Below are 26259 nucleotides of genomic sequence, written 5' to 3' on the forward strand. Positions count from 1 at the left end.
TGAAAAGGACTGTTACAACTTATTGAATTATAAATATGGATAATGTTAAAACAGACATCGACATATCGCATGTTTACTACTGGATATAAGAAGGTAAAGCAATTTATAAAATCAATTATACAACACAATGAATATTGGCCGATACGCGGCAGAGCTGACCAATGGGGGTAGATTTCCGGGGGTAGATGTCCGGGGGTAGATGTCTGGGGGTAGATGTCCGGGGGTAGATGTCCGGGGGTAGATTTCCAGTCGCGGGCTGTTTCTCGAACGTGTATAAGCCCCGCCCCTCGTGACGTCAAAATGACGTAGGCGTTTTTTCATGGGGGTAAATATCCGGGGGTAGAAATCCGCTACCCCTCTTTGGGTCACATGCGCACAAGCACAAGCAACTGTGTTCACACTGGGCTACTTTACACGCCTACTCGCTCAAAAGCTGGCGAGTTGGCGTGTAAAGTAGCGGCAGTGTCAACTTTTTCCAGAGCTTTTTTACAAGCAGCTTTTGAACGAGTACGTCGTTCACACTTAGCTATTTTACTAGCTGCGTGTAAAAAAGCCGACGTGTAGCTTGTAAGCTCGCCCCGTGTGAACGGGGCTTAAGTAAGCTACTGGTACTGGTATAACCTTATCAGAATATTTGTTTACTAGGCTACTAAGTTAGTGAGCTTTCTGGACGGCCCTGCTTTCTGTCAAGTAAATCTAGCATTTTCCTTTAAACTAAGTAGCCTACTAACCAACAGAACAGTCAGAGTTGCGAGAAGATAAATTATTTTGAACTACAAGACTAAAACCGGGCTTAACTTACCTAGTTTTGAAATGAGAATTTTTTTAGAATAGGATAGGCTAGGAGTAGGACATTGGACGGATTGGTCACTGGGCTAGTGGGTTAGGGCTATAAAAAACGACTCCTGTTTGAATGTAGAAATAGATTTTCAATTAAAATTGTTTTGGTTTAGAACACTATATGTTTTATATTAAATATTTTAATGGATTTATAATCATTAATCATACATTTAAATTTAAATAAATAATCCGTAAATTACTGAGCTGGTGTCACTTGCTTTCCATGTTATCTTATGGGACTTCCGGGGCTGGACAGCACCACTTGCAACGTTGCCAATTCTACAAGGCCGCGGCCTGGTAGAATTGGCAACATCGCAAGTGGTGTTGTTCACTGACAGACGTCCTATAAGATAACATGGCAAACAGGTGACATCGGCTCATTAATTCGCCCTTAATTGATTAAAATTTAAATTAATGAACATAAATTTATTAAAATATTGAAAATAAAACATGCAGAATTGAAAACCGAAAAATTAAAATAAATTAAAATCTATATCTGTACATTTTTAAGCGGAGTCACTATTAATTGTCATAGTCCAGTAACCATATCTTTCGTAAATAAACAAATACCATAGCTTCTTCCAAACAAAACAGCTGTTACAACACCACTTGCGACGTTGCCAGTTCGTTCGAAGGCCAAGGCCTAAAGGTGGCCGTGCAGCGACCCGAAAATCAACACAGTCACTCTTAAGAAGAACCAGCTATTTTTTCATTTTTTTTGTTAATCGTCTTGATCTTTTTTTATTTTGCAACTTGTCTGTTGCTGTTGTTTTCTGTTGTTTTGCTTAGGTTTGATTATTCTGTTCTGTTATTGTTGTTTCTATTCTATTGCCTTATGGAAAATAATTGTGAAGTCATAATGACGAAATTTGTATAAATCTAGTTTTATAATAGGTTGTGTTGTTAGGTTATCTACTTCTGAATTTGGTATTTAACCTAGTTAATCAAATGAACATTTTTATCATGTTAAAATTGCTAGAGGCCTAGTAGGCCTACTCAAACTTTTAATTAATTGTAGTCCTAGCGAACTCAGCCCCGTCTAGCTTCTAGGTTTTTATTGATAACAAATAATTTGCATGTTAGTCTAGCTTTTATCTGCAAGTTGACTGGTAGGCCTAGCTCTAAAACAATCTCAGTTAAAATATCTTAACAGCATTGTACTTCTGTTGAGAAAGAGTTAACAACTTATTAAAATCATAGGTTAGTGGTCAGTTTTGGTTAACTTCTTACTGTAAAGCCCTCATTTTATTAGTATAGGCTTCAAGAAACCCATTATTAACATTACCAACATACTTTTCATTAAAGAACTGGACCTAGGTATTAGCCTAATTCCTTTGTAAATTTATATAAGTAAGGAATGTGAATTCCAAGTCTAAAAATAAAGTTTCAACTTAAATGTTAACCATCATAGGCTAGGCCTATCTTATACGGCAAAATTAAGTGTCATTCGTGTGGTAAAAATAGGCCTACCCTAGTTTAATAATCTGATCAAGGTAGGGTTATGTACCTATACTTAAATTTAATAGGGTTTTACATGAGCTTTTTTGGGAAGACAAATTTCAAACCCACTTAGGCTGTGATGCTGTTTTATGGGTTTTCTTAATAAAATAAGAAAGGGGTTTCCTGACTTGTTTGAACACCAATATTTTTAGTATCAATAGAAACTTTAAATGGCCACCATTTCACAACGGGTGAACCTTATGAGACATGGTTTCCGACATTGATCCCACTTAACCAGCCCTGTAAAATGATGTGCATATTTACCTTTGCTTAACTTACATTTAAGATTTTGTAGGCCTACTTAAGGACGTACTCCCCATGGGCCGTCCCCCCGTGGAGGTAAAAAAATGGTAATGCTAGTAAAAAGTAGTTTTTATACATAGGCCTAGGCCTATATGTAGTTAAATTGCAAAGTTTTAATTTTCCAACCAATTTGGTTAAAAAGATATTTAACTCAAGAGGTGTCCAGACCTTTTGAACATCCAGTACAAGAATTGATAGGCTAAGTTAATACAATGGTGTCGGATATGAAAGTTTTGCCAAATCTATCTTATACAAGTAAAACTTAAGTAAGTTAACTTATATTAGGCCTACTTAAAAAATAAATAAATTTAACAAAACTACAAATAAATAACCAACAAATAGGCTTTAACCAATGTAAGAACTAGATTCAGGTACACGTAAACGTTAGAAAAGTAGGTTAACTTAGTTATAGGCTTACCAGTCTATCCTGAAGTGTTGCTAGCCTACTTTTATGTGCTTATGGAAAGAAATAATTTGTTTTACTGTATTCTTTGATCTTGTATAATACATTATTAAGACATTAACAGATGCAGCTTTCTAGGTTAACTTATACGAGCCTTAATGTGTTGTTTGATGGTAGTTGCTGATTTTAAATTTTGCGGGATATTTTTATTACTTCTACCAAGTGTTTACTACTGTGTAACTCAAAATTACCAATCTGACGACTTCAAGCAAATGCTAAAACAATACCTTTCCTTAAAATTACTCTTGTTGTCGTTTGGTTTAAATCGACCTGATGATTTTAATACCTTTCTTTCAGATGAAACAAGAATGAAGAAACTGAGTCCAATCTCTACAGCATCACAAATATCATCAATGTTTATTTTGTTTGGAAATAGATAAATATATGTGACTTATATATGCCTCTGACGGACCAGTCTATTTGACCTGGTGGTTTTTGGTGGTATTTTGTGCTAATGTGTGGTTTCAACGCAAGTTGAAGCCTATATAAGTTACCCGTACTTTGTGATTGATTAGAGTGACTATCTTAAAGTTTTGAGATTTATGTTAGAATCTTAATAAGTACTGGGATTTAAAGAATTTGCACCTACAAAATTTAAAAAACAAATTATATAACCCTTACTTTTTTTGTTAGACCACATTTTGTATGTGCTCGATGGAATTGTGATCACAAGGTCTATATCTATATAATCCTTAGACCTAGCGCTGTCCAGTTGCTAAAATACTGATTAGATTCGGACTTCTAAAACTGTTCTTGCTGGCTTATTGAATAAAATGTCGCTTTTATTAAATTTACCTCTTGGCTCATTGGACCTTTCAATACTGGTTGTAGACCAAAGAACCAGTTTGTAATTGTGAGGCCAAACTACAAAAGACTTGTCACTCACACTCATTAAACACTTGTTTCACTTTTTATAGGTACCTTGTTAGAAATTTGCCCAAGATACATTACCAACTTATTTTCAAGAACTTTTAATTGGAGTTTTGTAAAACCTTGAATTTGTAGTAGCTACTAGAAGAAACTTGTTGTCATTAGCTTTTTAAACATATTTAATTAAGCTTTATTATGTTATTACTTTAACATAGGGATGGGATGTGTAGTTCTATTAATACTCGTTAAACTTAGCTTAACTGTAGACCTAAGTTAAAGTTATCCCTAGTTTTTAATCAAAATTACGTAGTTGAAGTGAGCCATTGACAGATCAAACCGATGTAAATTGCTGATTTATGTCGCAAATGCAGACTTTTTCCATCTCAAACTGATAGGATGCCTTATTGTCAGCTGTAGCATCTTATATGTCACGTCAACTATCTCGGTAACTATTATAAGGTAGAAAAATAATTAAAATGTAAAGTATATTCTTCACCAGTCAACTCAACCTTTCTCGTTTACTTTGCACAAGATGTTCTTGTTGCAAAGTATGTTCTTGTTGTTGTTCTATGTTACTTATTTTACATAAAAAGGTTTAAAGAAAGTGTGTTGTTTTATTTACAAGTCCAATTTCATTTTCAGTTAACATTTTTTTAAACTGTTCACACTGGTTTCTTCATCACACAGGTAAGACAGTTATCATACTATACAATTACTTATAAAAAGAAACTTTATCTATAAAGCTCACTAATAATAACCAATGGTTACGGGATAGATTTCCTTCATCGAATATATATTAAGGCTTATATACTATCTGCTTTTGGTTAAAGTATATTTTAACGGTAGGCCTATTGTAATTGATGCTGGTGAGTGTATCTAATTAAACCTTTTTTAATTGTAGTGCGAGAATTTCAACCTCCAAACTGGACTGTGCAACATAAACTGAAAACCCCCTCAAAAGGTAATATTCTCTTATTTATTAAAAATAGGTTTTTACTTCCTTCCTTAAGAAATTTCTGAACCCCCCTCCTCTAACTTAATTAATAATATTTGATCCAACCAGTTACAACTGAACTCCATCCTGAACAACTCTTTCTGTTGCATGTTGACAGATGTGAGACGTGAATATAAAATCAAATGTTAGGATGTAGATGTCTGCAAGGTGCGGAGGAAGCAGTCGTGAACATTTGCAGATTGTAAGCCAGCCGGCTCTAATTCACCAGTTTCATTTGAGGGAATGACTAAAGTGGGGGGAAGAATTTTACATGCGGAACATGTGACAATACAAGAGATTTTAGAATTGACCCAGAAGGCCCCTGTGAAACTATCGACAACTTCAAACTGTGCGTATTAACCATGCCGATCAGCAAGCAAAGTTTCATCAATTTTAATTTCTGCCTCAATGGAACTAATGTACACTTGCTGCTGGCATTGTTGAGCAAATATGTATCACCTAAAAACTCCCTTGCATTTTCAACCCCTAAGCATTTCTGCATAAAGATCCATCCACTGGCAATGCATTTCAGTAAGGGTCAACCCCATTCCATTGAAACTTAATCACAGATCATCTCACTCTATTCTACTCTAATCCTTCGGTTAGGTTAAAATACACCTTCACTTAATATTTTAACCATCATCATATATTTATGTTATCATCAACTGCGGGTTCCCATCTAAATTGATTATTATTGCGATTCACATTTGGCAAGATCAGTGATTTTCTCTTACATTGTTTTCGGCAACAAGACTAATCGTCGGCTCGTCGTCTATGGGTCGGCACTGATTATAATAGGGTCTAAGATTTGAATTAGCTTATCCTCAATTAATTGTCAGTCACTGTAGGCACTGTAGGCATTGCCTGTTGTAGATTCATGAGAAGTTTTCAAACTGTTAACATCCACCGGTACGAAAAGCCAATTAAACAGCTGTGGCACACAGGGGTTTCCTCTTTAAGCTACCATTCTGATGTTTTAGCTCAGATATTGTGTTTCAGATAAAGCTGTGGTCAATCCTCATTGGCTAGAAGGATCAAAAGAGCCTGTACAACAAGATGGTAAGTGGCCATAAACATTGATATTACTAAGTCAAATATCCATTTCAGTAGGTACTGTACTCTATTAGACAGATCATTTTTTGAATTTGTAACTTTCAATTTAGCTTAATATATGTGTAGGCCAACTAAACTTGTATAATAAGTTTGATCCAGATCTTGGACATTTATTTAAAATTATTAATATTTTAGAGAATTAATAATCTTATTATAGCTTGTGACATGTAAGCTGGCTTTGGGCCCAGCGTGGGTAGTGTAGGTAGGGTAGGGAGGGTGGAGGAATGGAAAAGACCAGACTACAGACACATCCGCTGACTCACGGGGTTGACTCCCCATGTTTCATGTACTTGAGTGCCTTCATGTGGATCACAAGGACAGTAGACGCATCCCGCACGATGGCAAATAATGTTTTTGGAATAGATGCTAGTAGCAATCAGTCAAGTGCCAGCTTACTGTCACGAGCTATACATTTAATAATAACAAAAACAGTCTTTAAATAAACCCAGTAATTTTTGGCTGAAAGTAATACTTGCCCAGAGCTTTTAAAAAATTCAAACAATCCTGTTAGCTTTAAATCTTATTTTTTCATCACACACATTTATATTTTAATTCCAGTGGTATTTTGCAATTATAAAATAACAAATTACAAATATCCAATCACAGGCTTGAATTAGTTGGTGACATTTATATTTATTAATAAATATAATTTTGACCAGCAGCCCTTGCACTGGTGAAAAAGCCTTCACCAGCCACAGAGGAGAAGAAGCCACATATCAAGAGACCCATGAATGCATTCATAGTCTGGGCCAAGGGCGAGAGACAGAAGATTCTTAAGGCTAACCCCAACATGCACAACTCTGTCATATCCAAAATTCTTGGTGAGTTAAGTTTGACCACACTTATTCACAGTTTTATTGAACAGAAAAATATATATATATTTATAAACAGCAAACAGAAACAATCGAACAGAATCAGCAGCGTTATTGAAACTAGTGGCCCACTACCTTAATTTTGTTTTTCTCCCCCTGTAGCTTACAACAGTTGTATATAGAAATCATTTGTAACAGCCACTATCTTAGAGGTAGAGGTCCGTTAGTTACTACAAATGCCCAATGTAGCTAAACAAGCTAGCCGAAGATGATAATATCACAAGTTCATTATCAATGACACTAGGCTCAAACTGGACCACTTTTGGCCAAACTATGTAGCCTATTAGTTTGCTATAAAACTATGACAAGAAACTTGTTTGTCAAACATTTGCCCAGTATGAATTAGGCTGTTTACTATTCCATCTCTCGTAACATATTTTCACTGTAATTTAATGATCTTGAACTTAAACATAATTTGTACGCACCGCGATGTATGCAGACGTACTGAATGTAATGACTTATGTAATAAATGTTGTGTAATGAACTTGGTTGATGGAGCTGAAATATAAGACTGCGCATGGAGTAAAACACTGTTTATTGAAAAATTATGATAATGCTACTGTATAAATGATAATGAATAAATGAGAATATGTAACTTTTAACTTGATTGTTATATGTGACAAATAATTTATTTGAAATACATGAAAATGACAATCAACACAACCGAACGTTACTTACTGACCTGTGCCACTTGCATCCCCGAAGCTTGCTTGGCCCGAAGCACCATGTCAACTGGGTGCCATGAGGGCTGATGATTTTGTTTTAAGGCTGTTGACAGCGACATCTCTGAGTTATTTGAGGATGGTGTTGTACTGGTGCCTAGAGAATTAGTGAAATGTGTCTTAAGTTCTACAGTAGGCCATGCCATGCTAGATTGTGGCTCATATACATGCAGCAAAGTATTATGCTTATAATCACACTTCTTACACCCTGAAGATCTGCATTGTTCGATCTTATGTCCCTGGCTTGGACAGTTGTGACATAGTCTTGAATTTGAAAGTAGTTTAAGTTTGTCATCATGTGTAGAGTTTAGCAGTTTATTACAACGGTAAATTGCAAGATTACTGTTGCAAAGTTTGCAAGTTTGCGTCTGAAATTCGTGAGACTTGGGTTTGAAAGATTGGTTTTACCAGTTGGAGTGATTTGAATGTTTCTGTGTAATTTGTGTTTGTTGGAAGAAATGTTCTCAAGGATTTGACAGCTCTTCTCTAGAAAGTCTGCTCTCTGGGCTCAGTTGATAGCTCCCATTCGCGTTGTAATAAAGGGTGGAGTTTGGGAATGATTATGTGTATGAGCATATTTACAAGTGCTCGTTGGTTAATTTAGACATTTCAGTGCCCAAAGATGTGTGTGGAGACTATTGATAAGTTGCTTAAGTTTTTGAGGTTCGTGCTTGTGAATTTGTGGAAGGTTTAAAATTGATTTTACATGATTTTGTACGATGATTCTTTCGTTTTGGTACTGATGCTTCAGTAGCGATAATGCTGTTCCATAATTATGTGCAGTCAAATCCAAATTGTCTAATGTTTTGCATCACCTGTCAAGGAAGCCTTGAGGTATTGCAGGCGTTGTACATCGGTTAGGGCGTCATTGTTGACAATTAACGAAGAAAAAGTGTCATAGAAGGACATCCATTCTTCATACTTTCCCGAAAATGTCGGGAGGTTTATTGTTGGGAGCTTGACTGGAATTTGATTGTTGATAGATGGTGAAATTGACTGTTGCGGAGTTGTGTTACTATTGTTCTGTTGTAGGTGTTGTTTTACCTTAGATATTACGTCAAAATACTGAATTTCAAACTCATCTCTTTCCGCTGAATGATCTGACGTGTCATCTATGATTTCTATTTGTTCTTGTACTGTTTCAAATTCACTAAGGATGTTGTTTAATTTATCATATCTTAATTCAATTTCTGTTAGGTTTTGTTTGTTTACTGGGTTTTGAAAGAATGTGATGAACCGTGTTAATTTTTCCTTTATCTGACCGCTATTGTTGGTTAAAACTTTAAGGGTCAATGTCACATAATGATGAATTTTCAGGAAAGTAAAAAAAATTATTTTTTACTTTTAAAATCGATATACTACTAGCCTATTACAATCAGTATTTACCAAGGAATAATGTATACTAATCAGCAGAGCTGAATTTTACTTACCTTAATTTATAACTCTATTTTTATCTTGAAGGTCACACAAAAAATGCCAGTCGGTCACGCTGATGAATTGGCAAAAATAAAATAGTAAAAATGATATTAAATTAAAAATTTCATCATAAATGTTACTTATACCCTTCAAAATTCAAATAAACGAAACCAAAATATTTAATTTCCTTCAATTTGTGGAAATTTTGACAATTTTAGCTAACCTAAAATGAATTGGCTCTACTTTGCAGACGAAACTTTAGTATGAATGACAAATATTTCAACAGTAAATTGTTGTTTGTACTGAAATATGATTGCCAGTATGGCATGTATCAGAAAACACATAAACATCATAATATAGGATAAGCAGTTAGTGAAATATATTTGTTTTGGTAAGCGTGAACTACTGGCGTTGACCGTGAACTACTGGCGCTGACCGTGAACTACTGGCATTGATGGCATTGAACAACGTATAACTGGAGTAAGTTACTGAAAAACACACAGAGTAATGGATATAATTTTAAGAAATGTAAACCCAAAATGTAATGTTTCAACAATATTTTAATGAAATCTTTTTTTTTATGAAATTACAAACATAGCCTAACATTCTTTGGTCGTTTGTGAAAGATTCATTTTGTTTCGAATTTGATGTTATAATGAAAGAACAACTACCATTGAGAATATTTAACAACTTTTTAACAACTAATCTAAATCTTTTTAAGGTAAAAAAACATTTTTTTTTAGCAAACAGAAGTCCCCTCTCATCAACAAAATGTTGGATAGTCTTCGTCAGTTCCATTATACACATTTGTTGTTACTATCACAAAACCTAATTTTTGGTAGTTTCTTACAGGTAACACATTTAAACTTTGTAATATATAATGAAGGAACAACTACCATTGAGAAAACAAAACTTAACTACTAATCTATAAGGTAAAAATAACATGTTTTAAAGCAAACAAAAGAAGTCCCTTGCCATCAACATAATTTTGGATAGTCTTCGTCAGTTCCATTTTATACATTTGTTACTATCACAAAACGTAATTTAGTAGGGTAGTTTTTTACAGGTAACGCATAACAATAACATAACAGCAACAACATAGCAATAACATAGCAGGTAAACATTGTAGGCCTAATATATATAGAAGGAACATCTACCATTGAGAAAATAAAAACTTAACTAGGCCTACTAATCAATAAGGTAAAAATAACATTTTTTTTAAGCTAACAATAAGTCCCTTGTCTTCAATGTTACTTTGTTGGTGTTCTAAACAACTTTTTTAAATTTATAAAAAACTCTGTCTCCCTTAAGGATCATGGTTGGTGTGGGAACAATTGCTTTTATTTGTGATACCGGCACAGACGGTTGATCTTTGTCGTTAGCAAAAAACAAAGTGTTTTCTTTTTCGCAGTTTTTCAGGAATAAAACTTCCACTTCATTGTTTATTACCCCGCCTTGACAGATCCCAAGGTATTGTTTATTCTCAAACTTCTTCCCTTTCTTGACTGGGTACTCCACAATAACATGAACATCCGAAACCAGTTCGTTTTTAAGTATGGGACCACAGACGTTTCCAGCATACATACTAACAAGGTCTTGAGGGCCTGAAGTTAAATCAGGTGAAGCTTGAGATCGTACATCATCATCCTCATCAGAAGAACTATAAACATCTTCCACTGACAGTTTAGTTTTAGGAGGGGGGTGGATATCTCCTTGACTTTTGCTAGACACCACGTCAACAACAAAGATTAATTTTGCTAAAGTGATAGTGGTCACATTTTTCGCTAGCGGGGCAGTCGAAGCAAGACAAGGTGCGGGTGTACATAGAACCACCTTTATACCATGTCACTTGGTGGACCTGCATCACACCTTTAATGGGGGGAACTTTTACATCAGTCAACACGGTTTTCAGTCGTTCTATGTCTGCAACAGGAATTTCAAACATGAGAATATTAAAGTCTTTTAGAGCTATCAAAAATTCTGCAGCACATGTTATGTCATTGCCACAAAGCACTTTTTGGTCTGCACCTCTTTTAAGGGTCCCGCCCACTCCATCCATGGGACCCTTGCCGTGTCCGGCCTCACTGAAATTCCATGTAAGAACTTTTAATTTGGGGAAAAACTCAGGCATCATGTTATTCATTAAATACATATTGTTCCTGTTTCGGTATTGGCTCGACGGGCTGTCCGAAAATATGTGGACAGTGTGTGTGTTTGGGAATTCATTGGCCGATCTTTCCAATACTGGTCTCATGTGAGCCCATACTGCGTGGGCCTGGTGGTCCAGATTGTCTGAAGCTGTAGCAAAACAAAGTGGATCAACCTTGCTGTTGTCAACTGATGCATATCGGACGCCAGTATGAAGAGATATCTGTTTTTTGGAAGCTCCAAAATGTACAGATTGTACCTCAGACGCAAACTTTGCCACATAATTTTCGGAAAAATCAATCCTAAATACGAGTGTTCCGGTTTTAATGGAGTCAATAACTGTTCTTAGTGTTGAGGATTGGTGTTTATCATAATAAGTATGTTTTTTAAAAGCGTCAAGTTCCTTTTTCAGGTAAGATTTCATTTGTGTAATTCTCTTTCTCTCTGTAGATTTTATTGTTTTTTTGATTAATCTTACTTTGTCTTTTATTTTTCTCTTTTCTTCAACAGTTACCCATTTAAAAAATTTGACCGTGAAGTCGTCATGGGATTTTAGCTCAATTGTTTTGTTTTTACAATCTTTGCACTGTCCCAACATGCACCTTTCATTTTCTGTTGAGCACACGACAGATTTAATTAATTCATTGGGATTGCGTTCTTGAATAACATTTGTGTTCTTCAAAGCACTCACTAATAACTGCATGTTGGAGTGCTTAATACATGCACAGGTCTCTCTATCCGACATTTTCGGAAACGTGACCCAAAAGGGCCGTGCTCGGAAAAACGTAGAGCGTGATATTTTTGAATCAGTATTTTCTGCTAAAAACTTCTTGTGCAGATTTTCAATTGTGTCTAGCAGCACTCTACGTTGTTTTTTTGTGTTACCCTTCTTGACGAAATCCTTCTTGCCAGGACACATCCTACTCACTCTGTCATCCTCAAAAAACTTGACTAGCTCGGCAGATAGTTTGTGTTGGATACATTTTCTCTTGTTTCTAGAGTAGTCAAAAGAGGCCTCATTCGAAGCAAGATTCTTTTTGGTAGGAATCAAGTTCTTGAAATATTTCTGAACTCTGTACTTTTGAAAAACGTCTTTTCCAACAACTTTACGTATGATTTGTTTATTTTTCTTGGTTTTGGACACTTTTTTAAACTGTGTTTCAAGTTGTTTTTTTAACGTCAGTCCTAGAAATAATTGTTTCTTTATGTTAGGAGATATTTTTTCTTTTCCTACTATTTCTTTAACCTGTCTTCTCGGGGATGGGGTAGACATGACTTTTACCTTTTTCTTCTCTCTATGTAATCTCTTCTTATACTTCTCAATTTTTTTCTCCAATTCATGTATGCGCTCATTCTGTTTTTTTACGGTTCGATATACTTTGGCTTTATCTTTTCTAACTTGTTTTCTGCCCCTTTTCCTCTGTGCAGATTCATTTTCAACTCTGGTCTCAGGAGAATTTGGTGGAGTATCCTCAAGCATATTTTCTAGAGATTGTTTCTTTATTTTTTGTACACGGTGCCTTTCTCTCCAATACTTTCGCATCTTTCGTTGTTCTCTAGGAGTCATGTCACCTATTCTCTTCACCTTTTTCTCTTCTCTTAATTTGGCCATCCTTTCCCTATCGTATTTTTTCTTGGCTTCTTTCTGCTCATCTGTCATCCTCTCCAACTGTCTCTTTTTGCGGTTTCTGGCCAGCTCCTTTTGCCGTTCATATTTCTGTTTTTCCGAAAGATTCTTTTGCCGAACCATCTTCAAAGGAACTAACTGGAAAAAAAATCCTTATTTACCCTTAAATTATATTAATTAAGATGGGTTTTAATAAACACATACTCACAAGAACTAAAACAATAAAAAAAGCACGATTACTTGATATATAAACGGTAAAATCAAAGCCAATACGTTGGAATTGCTACCAGGCGGCATATATTTATTAATACAAAGTTAGAGTAAAATCACCAAAATAATTAATTTACCATGAAAATTAAAGAATACAACATAAATTAGCAATAAAATATTATACCCTAAACCTTATAGTTGTAAAAGAGCAACGACATTTAAAGTACAGCCAGTATTGCGCCAATCGTTCACGATATTCAACATCGTTCACGTGAACGACTGGAGCGTGAACGACTGGCAAATCTGATCTAAAATCTAGTCTATGAAAAGCTACATTTACTGCGTTGGCATCCAATTTGAGGTTAGGTTCTAGGCCTAGAAACATTGTCAGAATATGCAATCCTTTTTATTGTAAGTTGCAAAGTTTGTGAGTTATTAAAGTGAACGACTTGAATCTTAATTAAGGTACTGCTGCATTTCTTACCTGTTTATCAGTTCATTTCCAAAAATCTTCTTAAAATTCACAAAATTGTTCAGATGTGGCTACTGCGCAAACTCATCACAAGCACTAAAATGTGTTTTGCCGCCAAATTACGCATCGCCCCGTTTCGTCTAGAACCCATTTCGTCGAAACGTCTTTGACATGCTGTACCTTGGGGACTGCCTTTAGACAATTAAAAAAAAAGGTCCCCATAGTATTTAGCATTTTATTACTGCTTGTTATTGAGAGCAGACGATCTCCCGATGTTTATAGTTCCATTATATTGCAAAATTGTGAGGTTATGAAGTATTTATTTTTTGAGTGAACATTACGGCATTAGGCTGGGGACAGTGAACGACTGGCAAATTATGATAAACAGTCCTGCTTTTCTTGTTGAATAAATTATTATTAGGATCTAAAACTATGTTTGCTGGAAAGGTAAGGGGTTGGATAATAATAACAACACATTATTACTTAAAATAGTATTTTTATTTTGCATTTGTGCCCAGAGGACTTCAAAATCACCCATTATGTGACATTGACCCTTAAGTTCTGTTTCCATGTTCTGAATATAGTAAATACTGAATATGGTTGAATGCGTGAGAGGCTTAAAGGTTAGGTTAAGAAAAATGTTGTTTTGGAAGTACATAAATAGTAGGAGTTGACAATACCATCCATGGATGTAGACTTTGAGAGGGAGGTTATGTTTTGACACCTCGGTCACTTACCCTTGTCAGCTGTTGTGTCGCGTCCTGTCGGCTGCGCTCGAGACGGCAGGAGTTGGTGAATGACGATTTTGCTCGAGTAGTGTCGGCTGCAGTCGCTATAGCTCGGCTCCGTCCAGGGTTGATGCAGGGCGAAGGGGTTGTCCTTGAGGGGGTTGATTGACAGGCAGTAAACTGGCAGCTTTCTCCTCTTCGAGGTGTCCAATTTCAGCTCAAAAATTGTCACTAAATCTTTGCTATAGATGAACTGTATTCCACTTAACGAGTAATCCGGCTCGAAGGACCAAAAACTGTACGCACTGCGATGTACGCAGACGCACTGAATGTAATGACTTATGTAAATGTCATGTAATGAACTTGGTTGATGGAGCTGAAATATAAAACTGCTCCTGAAGTAAAACACTGTTTATTGAAAAATGATGATAATGCTACAGTATTAATTGTAATGAATAAATGAGAATATGTAACTTGAAACTTGTAATTTATACTTGATTGTAATATGTGACAAATAATTAAATTTAAATAAATGAAAATGACAATGAACATGACCGAAGGTTGGTGGCTTACTGACCTGTGCCACTTGCACCCCCGAAGCCCAGGGGTGGGCACAACACTTGCCGTTTTGGTGCGATCATAATTCATGATAGTTTTCAAGTTCCTTCACTTCATAAAATTTATCCTAGAAACAATGTTACCATTGTCTGGATTGCAACTGTCTTAAAATGTATTAAATTTACTCAGCAGCAACAAAACATAAAGCACAACCGCCTGTGTCGATGTTTTAGAAGAACTACCTCAGTCAGTGACAGAACGGTATATAAATCATTTGCCGAGCTTAGGAAGAAGTTTGATGATGTGATTACGCCAATTAAGACTAGTAAAGTTAACTTCGCCTTGGTTAGAAACTATGATGAACCATTTTATGAAGACTAGAGGTCGGCCAGTGGTCGAAAACTCGACCAAAAGTATTGAATGTACAGACTTCTCTATTTTCACCCCACGTTGTAAATAAAACATGAGGGTGATTGAAATTTCTTCTATTTGTTTTGACTTTTTGTTTATATTTCGTTGTTATTTCGTCACCAGCTTGGCAACCCATATGGTCTGTGTTAATTTTTTTAAATTTTTAATTCATTTTTGGGCTTATATTTGAGCCTATTTTAATTTATAAAGGGATTCTGCACACCTAATAGCTTTCCAACAGTAGGCGTAGATTTCCCCTAAGATGCACACAAACTGAGAAAAAATGTTTTAAAGAAACATGCTTGCCTATTAATATAAAGATTTTGTGAAAATTATAGTACGGTACAGTAAAACTCCAACAATCCATTCACCAACTATTTGACTATTCACCAACTATTCACAACTATTCACCATTCACAACAACAACTATTTCACAACTATTCACCAACTATCGCTCAATGTACTTACGCCACTGGTTGTGTGCGATTGTGGTGAATGCGTGTATTTTCTTAGCAAAATCTTTGTACATGTAACCTGCCATGGCGATACTAATATATTGGCTTAACTATACCTAATTTGTATAAACCTCGAATTTCAGTAAAACTCCAACTATTCAAATTTTCTATCATCTGAATGTGGTACGGTACGAATTATTTCAGATACTTGGAGTTATCCTCGTAGTACTCATTGTATTCCAAGTTGTTCTCCTACATATCCATGGATTGAGCATTCTATTTAATTTTCACAAATTTTGAATATTTGAAAATCTGTTTACAATTAGTTAATCTTAATTTTTTCTTCTAATATTTCTACTTAGTTAATTTATTTTAGTCTGGTCCTGAGAAGTGTTTACATCACTGTTGCTCCCCACTACTATGCTAAGCCAGCACCTTGCCAACTGTTATAAGTGTACCTGTGTACTGAATAACATATGTTATACCCCCAGGTGCTAGATGGAAAGAGATGTCTGACTATGAGAAGCAACCGTTTTATGAGGAACAGAAAAGATTGATGAGAGTTCACATGGAACAGCATCCGGACTACAGGTACAGACCTCGACACAAACGTTCTCACATCAGGACTCCTCACCCACCCACGAGTAGCATCACATAGAATCATTCATCACATGTAACTAGTGTTTGTAAAAAGTGAAATTGCAAGAGTTAATGAAAAGAATGCATTCCACAATGCCCATTCCTCAGTTCGTAAAAGAATAATATTTGCCTAGCAAACCTCAATTATTGAAAAAAACCGCCTTCAAAATTATTTCAGTTAGGCATGTCTAACATCAAATAAACCGTTGATTTTATTATTAACAATAAATCTGATTAAATATTTCAAACCAATACTAAGATAAAATAGGTTGCACAGGTAGATTAATTAGGTATGCAATCTATTTTATCATTGTTACATCAATCCTGGGGCAAATATGATTGAAACTAATTTAGGGCTTGAATTGTTATATCAGAATTTCCACAACAATTTATACTGACATTTACAGTACTTGCATTCAGATTTTTCAACACTACCATTATTTAATTTTCACATTTTCACCACTAGTTATTATGTGATTTTTTATATTTATATAAAAATAACTTAAGTTTTTAAGCTCTAAACACATAAAATGTGTCTGGCTGTATTTTTAGTTGTTATCAAGACGAGAAACGTCTTTTTTGTGTTGCTAAGATATTGAACAACATAATATTGAACTAAACTGTGCCATCACTTTTGGTATATATAAGACAAACTCGATGATGAACCTAAGATTAGGGATATCATACAAGATTCAACCAAAGTACCAGCAGTAATTTTGTTATAGTATGTATATGAGGGATCTAAACTAAACTTCAACTTTAAAACAGCAGTTTTTGTATGAAAAAAGAGTAAAGGCGATTGTTAAAATAAACATTTTTTGATGGAGCTTAATAACATTGACCCGTCCAAAAAGTCTTGTTAAAGTTGCAAAAGTTAGCCTTAAGCTACGGTTTCCAGGAACACGCTAGCGATCTGTTTGGCATGATGTATGTTGGCGCTAATTTTCGTCCGTGGGATGTCCGACGATATCCGGCAAGAGGGTGGTTTGCAAGAAAGCGGACATTCTCATGTTTTTTCACACGGTTATTTCTCTTGGGAAATGAACTATGAGCTAGTTGTCAGCAATGACAAAAAATTGCATATAAATGAGAAATTTACAAATAGACTAAATGTATCATATAATCAAAACTGTTAGAAATAACATCGGAGTTATTAAAACACCTTTAAAGTCCTTAAAATAAGTAAAATAAAAATAAAAACTACCAAACATAGCTCCATAATCCGGATCTATAAACAAAGAGACACGTAAAAGTAGTTTTGGTAAATAAAAAACACACCATTGTTCAAAGAAGTTGGATTTTATTGCAATCACACTTAAATAATCTAAGTGTGATTTTTAAATTTTTACAAAAGTGTTCAACTCCTCGAGGGTTGGATCGAAAGCATCTTGAACGTCATTTGGTGAACTGTAATTATTGTAGGACGAAGAAGTAGCACTGCTGATGTTGTCACTAGGGGTATGCAGGGTATGCACTCGAATGTTTGGGGGGAAATGGTTGTACGCTGTAAGTAAATTGGGGAGGCCAGCTGTAGTAGCAGGGGAGGGGCAGTTTGCTGGATGGCACGATTCCAGGTCAGTTACCACTTGGCAAACCTTCATTCTAGCCTCCGCAATGAGGTGGGGAGGGAAAAACTGAACAACTTCTGCCATTTATGACAAAATTTATCCACAGCATGTTCTTTCACTGGATTTTTAAACAAAATTTAAAACAGTGTTAGTTGTCACAAAACAAAATAGAGTCCTACACCTGCCCGCTCGGCTTGCACGCCAAAGATGACCGTGGGTCATCTTCAGCTGCCACGCTGAGGACTCATGCCAGACAGATGGCGGAAAAACTCATGTCCAGCGTGATCGCTCGTGCTTGGAAACCGACCCATATGGGTCTGGCTTCAACTTGGGTTGGGCATGGCTTCAACTTAAACTTTATTACATAATCTTGCTTGTTCCACTCACACTGTCCGTACGGCGTGATCTTGGAAACCCTAGCTTTGAAAGGATGATGATATCGTTCATAACTATTGGGTACTTTTTTTATAAGTTTTATTTGTTTATTTACATTATTTGCTATATGCTCTCGAATCTGAATTACAAATTTTGTTGATCCAGCCTAGTTCAATTTCATAACAATAGAGTGTAATGTTTTCTTTTGTTTTATTTTTTAGTTACAGCGTAACACTTAGTTGAGATAATGCTCAAAATGTTAACACATAACTTTAGAGGTACTGTAGAATACCCACCATTGTATTCAGGCATTCAAAGTATTCTTAACACTTTTGTTTATGGTAATTCCATAATTTCAATTTGCAAAAGTTAAATAATGAGATTTTTTGTGTTGGAGAGTAGTCTACCCCTAGAGTTTACATTTCAAGAAAGAAAAAAATGCATACCAACCCATAATTGAGTCCCATAAACTCAAGATATTGGTTTATAATTTGGATCCTTTTAAAGGAATAATCATTTAACTAAAATCATTAATTTGTGTAATTTCATTATCAGCTGTGTTTTTTTGTTTATTTTTACTTTTTTCTTCTTTAATGTAAAATGGCACTTTTAAATTATTACTAAATATATTTAAAACTTTATAACTACTAATAGCAGTGTTAAAAATTTGTATGAGCCTAGGACTTGATTTTTAAATTCCTTAAAAGCATTGCACTGTTAAAATACTAAACGTGTAATTAAAAAAACTTGAGTTCAATTATCAAGAAGGCCTACTGCATTTTATAACTGTATCATATGAGCATATGAACAAAAATAACACTAAACAATATTTTGCATCAAACAATTAAATATAAAATGATTTAAAATACCTGCACACTCCTTGGTTTGGGTTTATAGTAACTAATTACAGTAATTAGGGACCATCTTCATTCCATTACATATTTTACATTATTAAACTTAACAATTTTCTGCTCTAGTGTTTTTATTGGTTGAGAATACAGTATATGATTTAGTAGGTTTTTTTTATATTAATACCAATTGAAATAATTAAGTATCCTCTTTACCATGGCCGATTTTAATTAATTTTTTACTAAGGGTAATGACTGACCAAGTGTTATTCCGCTCTTGGCTTAGTCTAATAATAATTTATCATATTACAGGTTTACAAAAAACTAGCACAATTTTTGCTAGCCTATATTATTTAGATTAGTTATTTATTTTTGTAACGTGGTTTATAAAAAAAAATTGGTAATGAAAGAGTGGGGTTTTCATACGAGTTCTGTAATACAATGTTTTTTCTTTGGTGATTGTTAAAGATATTATCAGTTTAACTCAATCATTTTACTTTTAATTACAAGGTAAAATGTTGAATATTTGGTGTTCTGATCATGTGTAATGTTTAATTATAATATATTTTGAATGTAGAAAAAAACCATGACATACTTATATCTCATGATAGGTATAGAAGAGATTCCAAGTCAATTTTTCCAGAAGCGGAATATTTTTATGTATTCATTCACTTATTCAACCGGAATTTCATATAGCTGTTGTTTGATTAAAATCAAAAAACTATGTATATTTTTCCATTTAATATTATTGTTAATTTTGTTTGATTTATCTTCTTGTTACCTTGTCTTATTACTCCTGAGCCAGTTTATTTTGATGATGGTGCTATCAAATATATTTTTTTTCAATACCGTTTGGTCAAAATAGGTAAAAGTTATCACTTTTCTTCAATAAGATTTATCAACCTATTTTTTAACATAGATATAAGAACAGTGCCATTTTTATGTAGATCTTTACTTAAATCAATTCTAAATTGTAGTCAAATCAGCCACGTATTATAATTTAAATGAGTTAAGGAATTTTACCATTTCCATTTCTGTGTATTTTTCACTCTGGGTCTAAATGTCTTAAAAGGGTTGTATAGCTCTTTTCCAACGGTTTAAAATAAATTTTACAATTTCTTTGTGTCTTTTACACACTCTTGATACTAACAATTTTTTATCCAATTACTAGGGATTAGCTGTATCAGACAGGAATGGAATTTATGTGTGTTATTTTAGCAACCTCTATAATACTCTATATGATTTTCTCTAACCCTAAATCTTCCAAATTACATTAACTGCATAGCACTAACCGATTGGAAAAATCGAAAATGTTCTATTCTTTTTATTTAAAAGATAAATATAGAATCACAAATCTGGTTGAGATAAAAAAATATAACACTCTGGTCATCTTGCATGGAAAAATACAGTATAATAATCCTTTTAGATACTTAACTCTGCAAAAACGAAAAAAACAAAAATAGCCACAATCGTCATTTAGTCATTCATTTGATTTTGAAAACTTTAATCTTAACAGGGTCGTTGCCATCTAAAATAATGTTTTAGTTCTAATATTATTAAATTAATAGGTATGGTATGTAACATTAATTAGTTGTCTTTCATGTCGTTTTATGTAATTGTGTAGTCTTTACAATCAAAATGTTGTAATGAGTTAAAATTTTGCAATTCTAAGAACTTGTTACTTACTCTATCTTGTATGAATTCATTAAAAATAATGATGCTTTACAAGATAACTATGTATGTATTGTACTAAATTATATACTGTTATGGTTACAAATAATGGTGCAAGTAAGAAACATAGGTGTGATTTTCTAGTCATAGGCTGACGTCACCCAGATTGCAAACAGAAAATTAGCTGGTTGTAACTACCATAAGTATATATTTGTTTTGATTTGATTATTATTGTTTTTATATTTTTTCTAAAGAGTGAAATGGTGTTTGCAATCTGGGTGGTGTCAGCCTATGACGGAAATATCACACCTATGTTTCTTCCTTTAACCATGGTTACAAATATGGTCAATGACTAAATATGATAAGAAAGAACAAATGCTTGAATACACTTTGTGGCAGTGTAGAGTAGAGAAAAACATCAGCTCCTCATCAACCGTGATACACCAGCTAAACCTCTGGTTTGAATAATTTATTTAGATAATTTGAATGTTGTAATCAGCTGTATTTGATCAAAATATTTTCAACTAATACTTAGAGGTCAGGAAACATTGTAGGCCTCATCCTTGTTCGCTTCGAGAAAGATAAAATTTAGTTTTAAATCCCTCAGTTCAAAAAATGTTCGCTTGGAATACTCCTGGTATAATCATAACAATTATTAATCAGTACACACTTTTATAGTATTTAAATATAACCAAACAAATTCAAAATCTGACAACCATTTTTCCCCAGCTGCAAATAAATGTGTTTTGGATAACTATGATGGCAATTTGTAACCTCATTTTATTTCTTTACATCAAAGTACTGATTAAATTCTAAACTTTTACAAAAAATTAACAAATTAGTATAACAATAAGGTGCTGTATTTTAATATTGTAATTTAAAAGTATTTTTCACTTTCTCTTATTTTGTTACTTATATGATTTTTATTTAGGTATAATAGTGTAAAATCTATATATTGTTGTTTTTATTGTTAACTTTTAAAGTGTGTGGTTAGGTAAATAAATGGTTTTTAATAACTCTGTAATGCTCATTTATTAACCCATTATAAATATCATCACTTAAATAACAGAAGCACTCTTAGCTATAGTAAAAAATAAAATGTACGTACATTTTGCATTACCAAAACCCAGAAATTGATATTGAATAAAATGAAAGGTGGTATAGAAACAAAGTAGTCCCACACTGTCAGAACCAATGCACACAATTCTTGAATTCAAAAATGAGTTGCGTTAACACTTTTTAATTTACATAGGTTCAGTGTAAAAGAAAATTTACATTTGGATACAAGTCCAATATAAACAGACTCAATGAGTTCTTAGGTTTGATGCTATGAGGAGAACACATATTTAGTTTATTTGGTTAGTTAATTATAATAAAAGCCTACCATGGATATACAAAATCTTGGCAAACATTATGAAGTTTTATCTGTGATCAAGCAATCTACATCTGTCAGTTGAGCGTAGCAAAATCATAAAACCTTATGCATCATCACTTGTTTAACTCTCTCCACGTAATCTCTTTCAAGAGGACTGGAGAGAGTATTAAGTACCAATATCTATACAATTTTACAAATCCCCTGAGAAATAGTACCATACGATCTCACAGTTGTAATCAAATTTCAAATTCTTATTGCAGAAATATTCAAAATTATAACACAAGTGAACTTGAGCGTTGCTAGTGTGAGTGAACGATTGACCACATCTTGATCTTAGTGTCTATATTTATAGATGATTTATTAAACATCAGTAAAGCCGGGTTTTCCTAGACGTAAAACGCAAAGTGAAGAGAAGCGATTAAAATGGTGGTTGGCTCTGCCTCTAGAAAAGCAGTACAGTTAAATTATCTAAGACAAGAGAAGAATGGACACTGCGATGCGCTTCCGTGCCAAGGGAAACCCAGCTTAACATTAATTTAAGCTAATGGAAACTAGGTAGGCCTATAGTACCATTAAAAGACAGAATTTACTCCCTCCACACTTCTTTAAACTGTCTCAAATTTTCTTAAAACTTTTTCTCCTTTCGCTGCCAGGATTTCTTCAATGTTCCTACCTTGCGGGTTTTTGAACCAATCTAAGTTGTCAGCTATCAAATGTAATTTCTTACATCCGTCACACCTTACAATAACTATTCCGTTTTCATAAGCGTGTTTTGATATCACCTTATCATTTCTAGTTTCACATTTTTTACAAGTGAACACTAGCCTCATTTTTGTATCTATCTTCCCTAGCGCTGATGGATCTGTTTCAACCACACCAGCAGCAAAACGCAGGGAAGAGTTGTGTTGGTCGGTGACTTTTTGAGACATCAAATTGGAATGTAAAGAAATATTTGGCTTTATAGACTCGACAGAACTCCAGCCAAATATAGTTAACAGACAGAGGATTCTTGGGGTAGCTGCAATTTAAAAGATTTCATCAAGAAATACAGCAGTAAGAAAGTGTTAAGAAAGTATGTATGAACATAAAAAAATAAATTATAATAATCCATTCTGGTTTAAATCAATGCTGTTGGATATAATAATGTGGAATAGTACTGTGTGTCTCAACAGTCCTAGAAAAACATCTTTCTACCCCCTTTTTATTTTATTTACAATAGAGATGAAATAATAATATTCAGGGAATGTGTATATGATAAAATACCCCCGCCGCAGCAAACCTGCTGTCTTAGCGAATTTCCATTTGGCTGAATTGATTTTCAATTGATCTATTTAAATAACATTAGGTTTAACGAGTACCTAGGTTTACTGCTACAAGGAAACTAATAAAGTGTGTGTTTTAAGTAAAATAATTATTGCTTAGTATAAAATGAATATATTTGCCAAGTTTGATCAAAAGATATCCATAAACAAGCAAACTACAACATTTTACAATATTCTCCATAAGAATAACATGGGAATTTTAAATTGACCATTTTTTTAGTTTTCTCCGTAACCAATAACCGTACAAAAACACTTTGATATACTGAATTGTTTGTTTTTTTAAGCTCTTTAAGAAGGTTTAGAGAAAAATTGGGAAATTTTGTGTTTTGAGGGTAAGAAGTGAGAAAAACCAATTTTTACCCCATAAAACCCCCCATAAAACCTTGTTCCCATGGTCCGATCATGCTGGATCGCGAACTCATTCAAGTTTATCCCGCCTTACACCTTTAAACCAAATTTCATCAAAATCGGATAAAAATTACTCAAGTTATCGTGTTCACGGACACATATATATATATATATATATATATATACATATATAAAAATTTGAACGAATGGTGTTTTTGGCCTCTGGGGACATCAAAATGAAAAAGTAAATCGGTCCCGGGCCTAAGTGTTACCATGAGACCTACGGTAATAGCTACTTCCCTATAGGGAAATTCGCTAAAAGGAAGTTTTTGGTGTGTGTCAATTTTCTACCCCCTCCCCCAAAAAGGAATAGTTTGGGGTGAGTAAATTTTTTCAAACGTAACCCTCGATATAAATGTATCGAGTTTTACTTAATTGTAAATGTCATAATAAACTAATACCCCCGCCGCAGCAAACCTGCAGACTAAGCGAATTTCCATTTCCCTGAATGGATTTACACTAAAATGTCTCCTTAAAATTATCACATTTATTCCCTATTTAAATAGAATCAGTTTAAAACATACTTAGGTTTGCTGCAACAGGGAGGGTAAAAGTGTTTTTTATGTAAAATGTTAATAGTTAGTAAGAAATAAAAACATTTTCCAAATTTGGGCAAAATATGTTTATAAACAAGCAAACTACAACAGTTTACTTATTCTCCATAAGAATAACATGGGATTTTTAAATTTACAATTTTTTGGAATTTTCTCCGTAACCATTAGGCGCATTATAACGCTTCAATATACTAAATTATTTGTTTTTTTAAGCTCTACAAAATAGTTTCGAAAAAAATTGCAAAATTTTATGTTTTTTGGGTCAAAAATGGGAAAAACCCATTTTTACCCCATAAACCCCCCTTTCCCATAGTCCGATCATGCTGGTTCGCAAACTCGTTCGAATAAACGTGGGTTTATACGTTTGTACCAAATTTCATCAAAATCGGATCATTTTTGCTTGAGTTATCGCGCTAACGGACACATATATATATATATATGTATAAATATATACAGGGTGTTGAAAATGTCTGGAACCAACATTATATCTCGTGAGTGGTTAAAGAAAAACAAATGATATTTTGTGTACGGATATATTATGGTTTTACCTATCTTTTAGTGCCTTATGAAAATTTTTACCACTTATAGGGAACGTCCTGTGGAGGATGCAGTAAAAAGTTTTAATGGAAGCCTATGGTAAATGATACATCATTTTAAAGGAAATTTTTTTCTGAGTAAGGAGCCACAAGTTTCATCTCAAAAGGACCACCCTAGCAATAATGGCGACTGTTTGAAATTTAAAAAACCACTTATAGGGAACGGAATTTTTAAATTTCAAACAGTCGCCATTTTCGCTAGGGTGGTCCTTTTGAGATGAAACTTGTGGCTCCTTACTCAGAAAAAAATGGCCTTTAAAATGATGTATCATTTACCATAGGCTTCAATGAAAACCTTTTACTGCATCCTCCACAGAACATTCCCTATAAGTGGTTATTTAAATTTCAAACAGTCGTCATTTTTGCTAGGGTGGTCCTTTTGAGATGAAACTTGTGGCTCCTTACTCAGAAAAATATGGCCTTTAAAATGATGTATCATTTACCATAGGCTTCCATTTAAACTTATTACTGCATCCTCCACAGGACGTTCCCTATAAGTGGTAAAAATTTCCATAAGGCACCAAAAGATAGGTAAAACCATAGTATATCCGTACACAAAATATCATTTGTTTTTCTTTAACTACTCACCAGATATAATGTTGGTTCCAGACATTTTCAACACCCTGTATATATATATATATACAGGTTGGTAAAAAAGTCCCTGGACAGTTAAATATTTTAAAAAATAATGCAGATAGAGCTACAATACTTGGTACAAAGTTACAGGGCATAAAACTCTATTTTAACACATATTCAGTGATCCAATAACTCTTCAGGGGGACGGCCCACAAGGAGTCGGAAGAAAATCTTAAATGGAAGCATAGGTCAATATGCACATCAAATTAAAGGTCTTTTTTAGTAGAATACAATGCCGCAAACCGCACTTCAAAAGGTTGATCCTGCGCAAAATGGCAGATGATCAAAGATTTCTTGAATCCGCCATTTTGAATCTTTGAACGACTGCCATTTTTTACTCAGGCATTCTTTTGAGCTTGAATTTACGGCATCGTAATCTACTAGTGAAGACCTTTAACTTGATGTGCATATCGACCTATGCTTACGTTAACAATTTTCTTCCGATTCCTAGGGCTGTGCCCCCTGAGAAGTAAGCGTATAATAGCAATGTAAATTAAACGAATCTTTGAACAACTGTCATTTTGCGCAGGATCAACCTTTTGAAGTGTGATTTGTGGCATTGTAT

The 26259-nt window shown here is 34.1% G+C and overlaps 1 protein-coding gene across 1 annotated transcript; it reads left to right on the top strand.

Annotated features, from left to right (window-relative positions):
* Positions 1-16210: 16210 nt before the first annotated feature.
* Positions 16211-18277, top strand: LOC129005814 (transcription factor sox-3-like). Its single transcript, XM_054434823.1, has 2 exons — positions 16211-16346; positions 18081-18277. Exons 1-2 carry the CDS (start codon positions 16211-16213, stop codon positions 18275-18277), a joined length of 333 nt encoding a protein of 110 aa, XP_054290798.1.
* The last annotated feature ends 7982 nt before the right edge of the window (positions 18278-26259 follow it).

This window comes from Macrosteles quadrilineatus, unplaced genomic scaffold (genome assembly GCF_028750875.1).
Source record: "Macrosteles quadrilineatus isolate MER2022 unplaced genomic scaffold, UCM_ALF_1.0 Scaffold_35__1_contigs__length_1230758, whole genome shotgun sequence".
Classification (NCBI taxonomy): Eukaryota; Metazoa; Arthropoda; class Insecta; order Hemiptera; family Cicadellidae; genus Macrosteles; species Macrosteles quadrilineatus.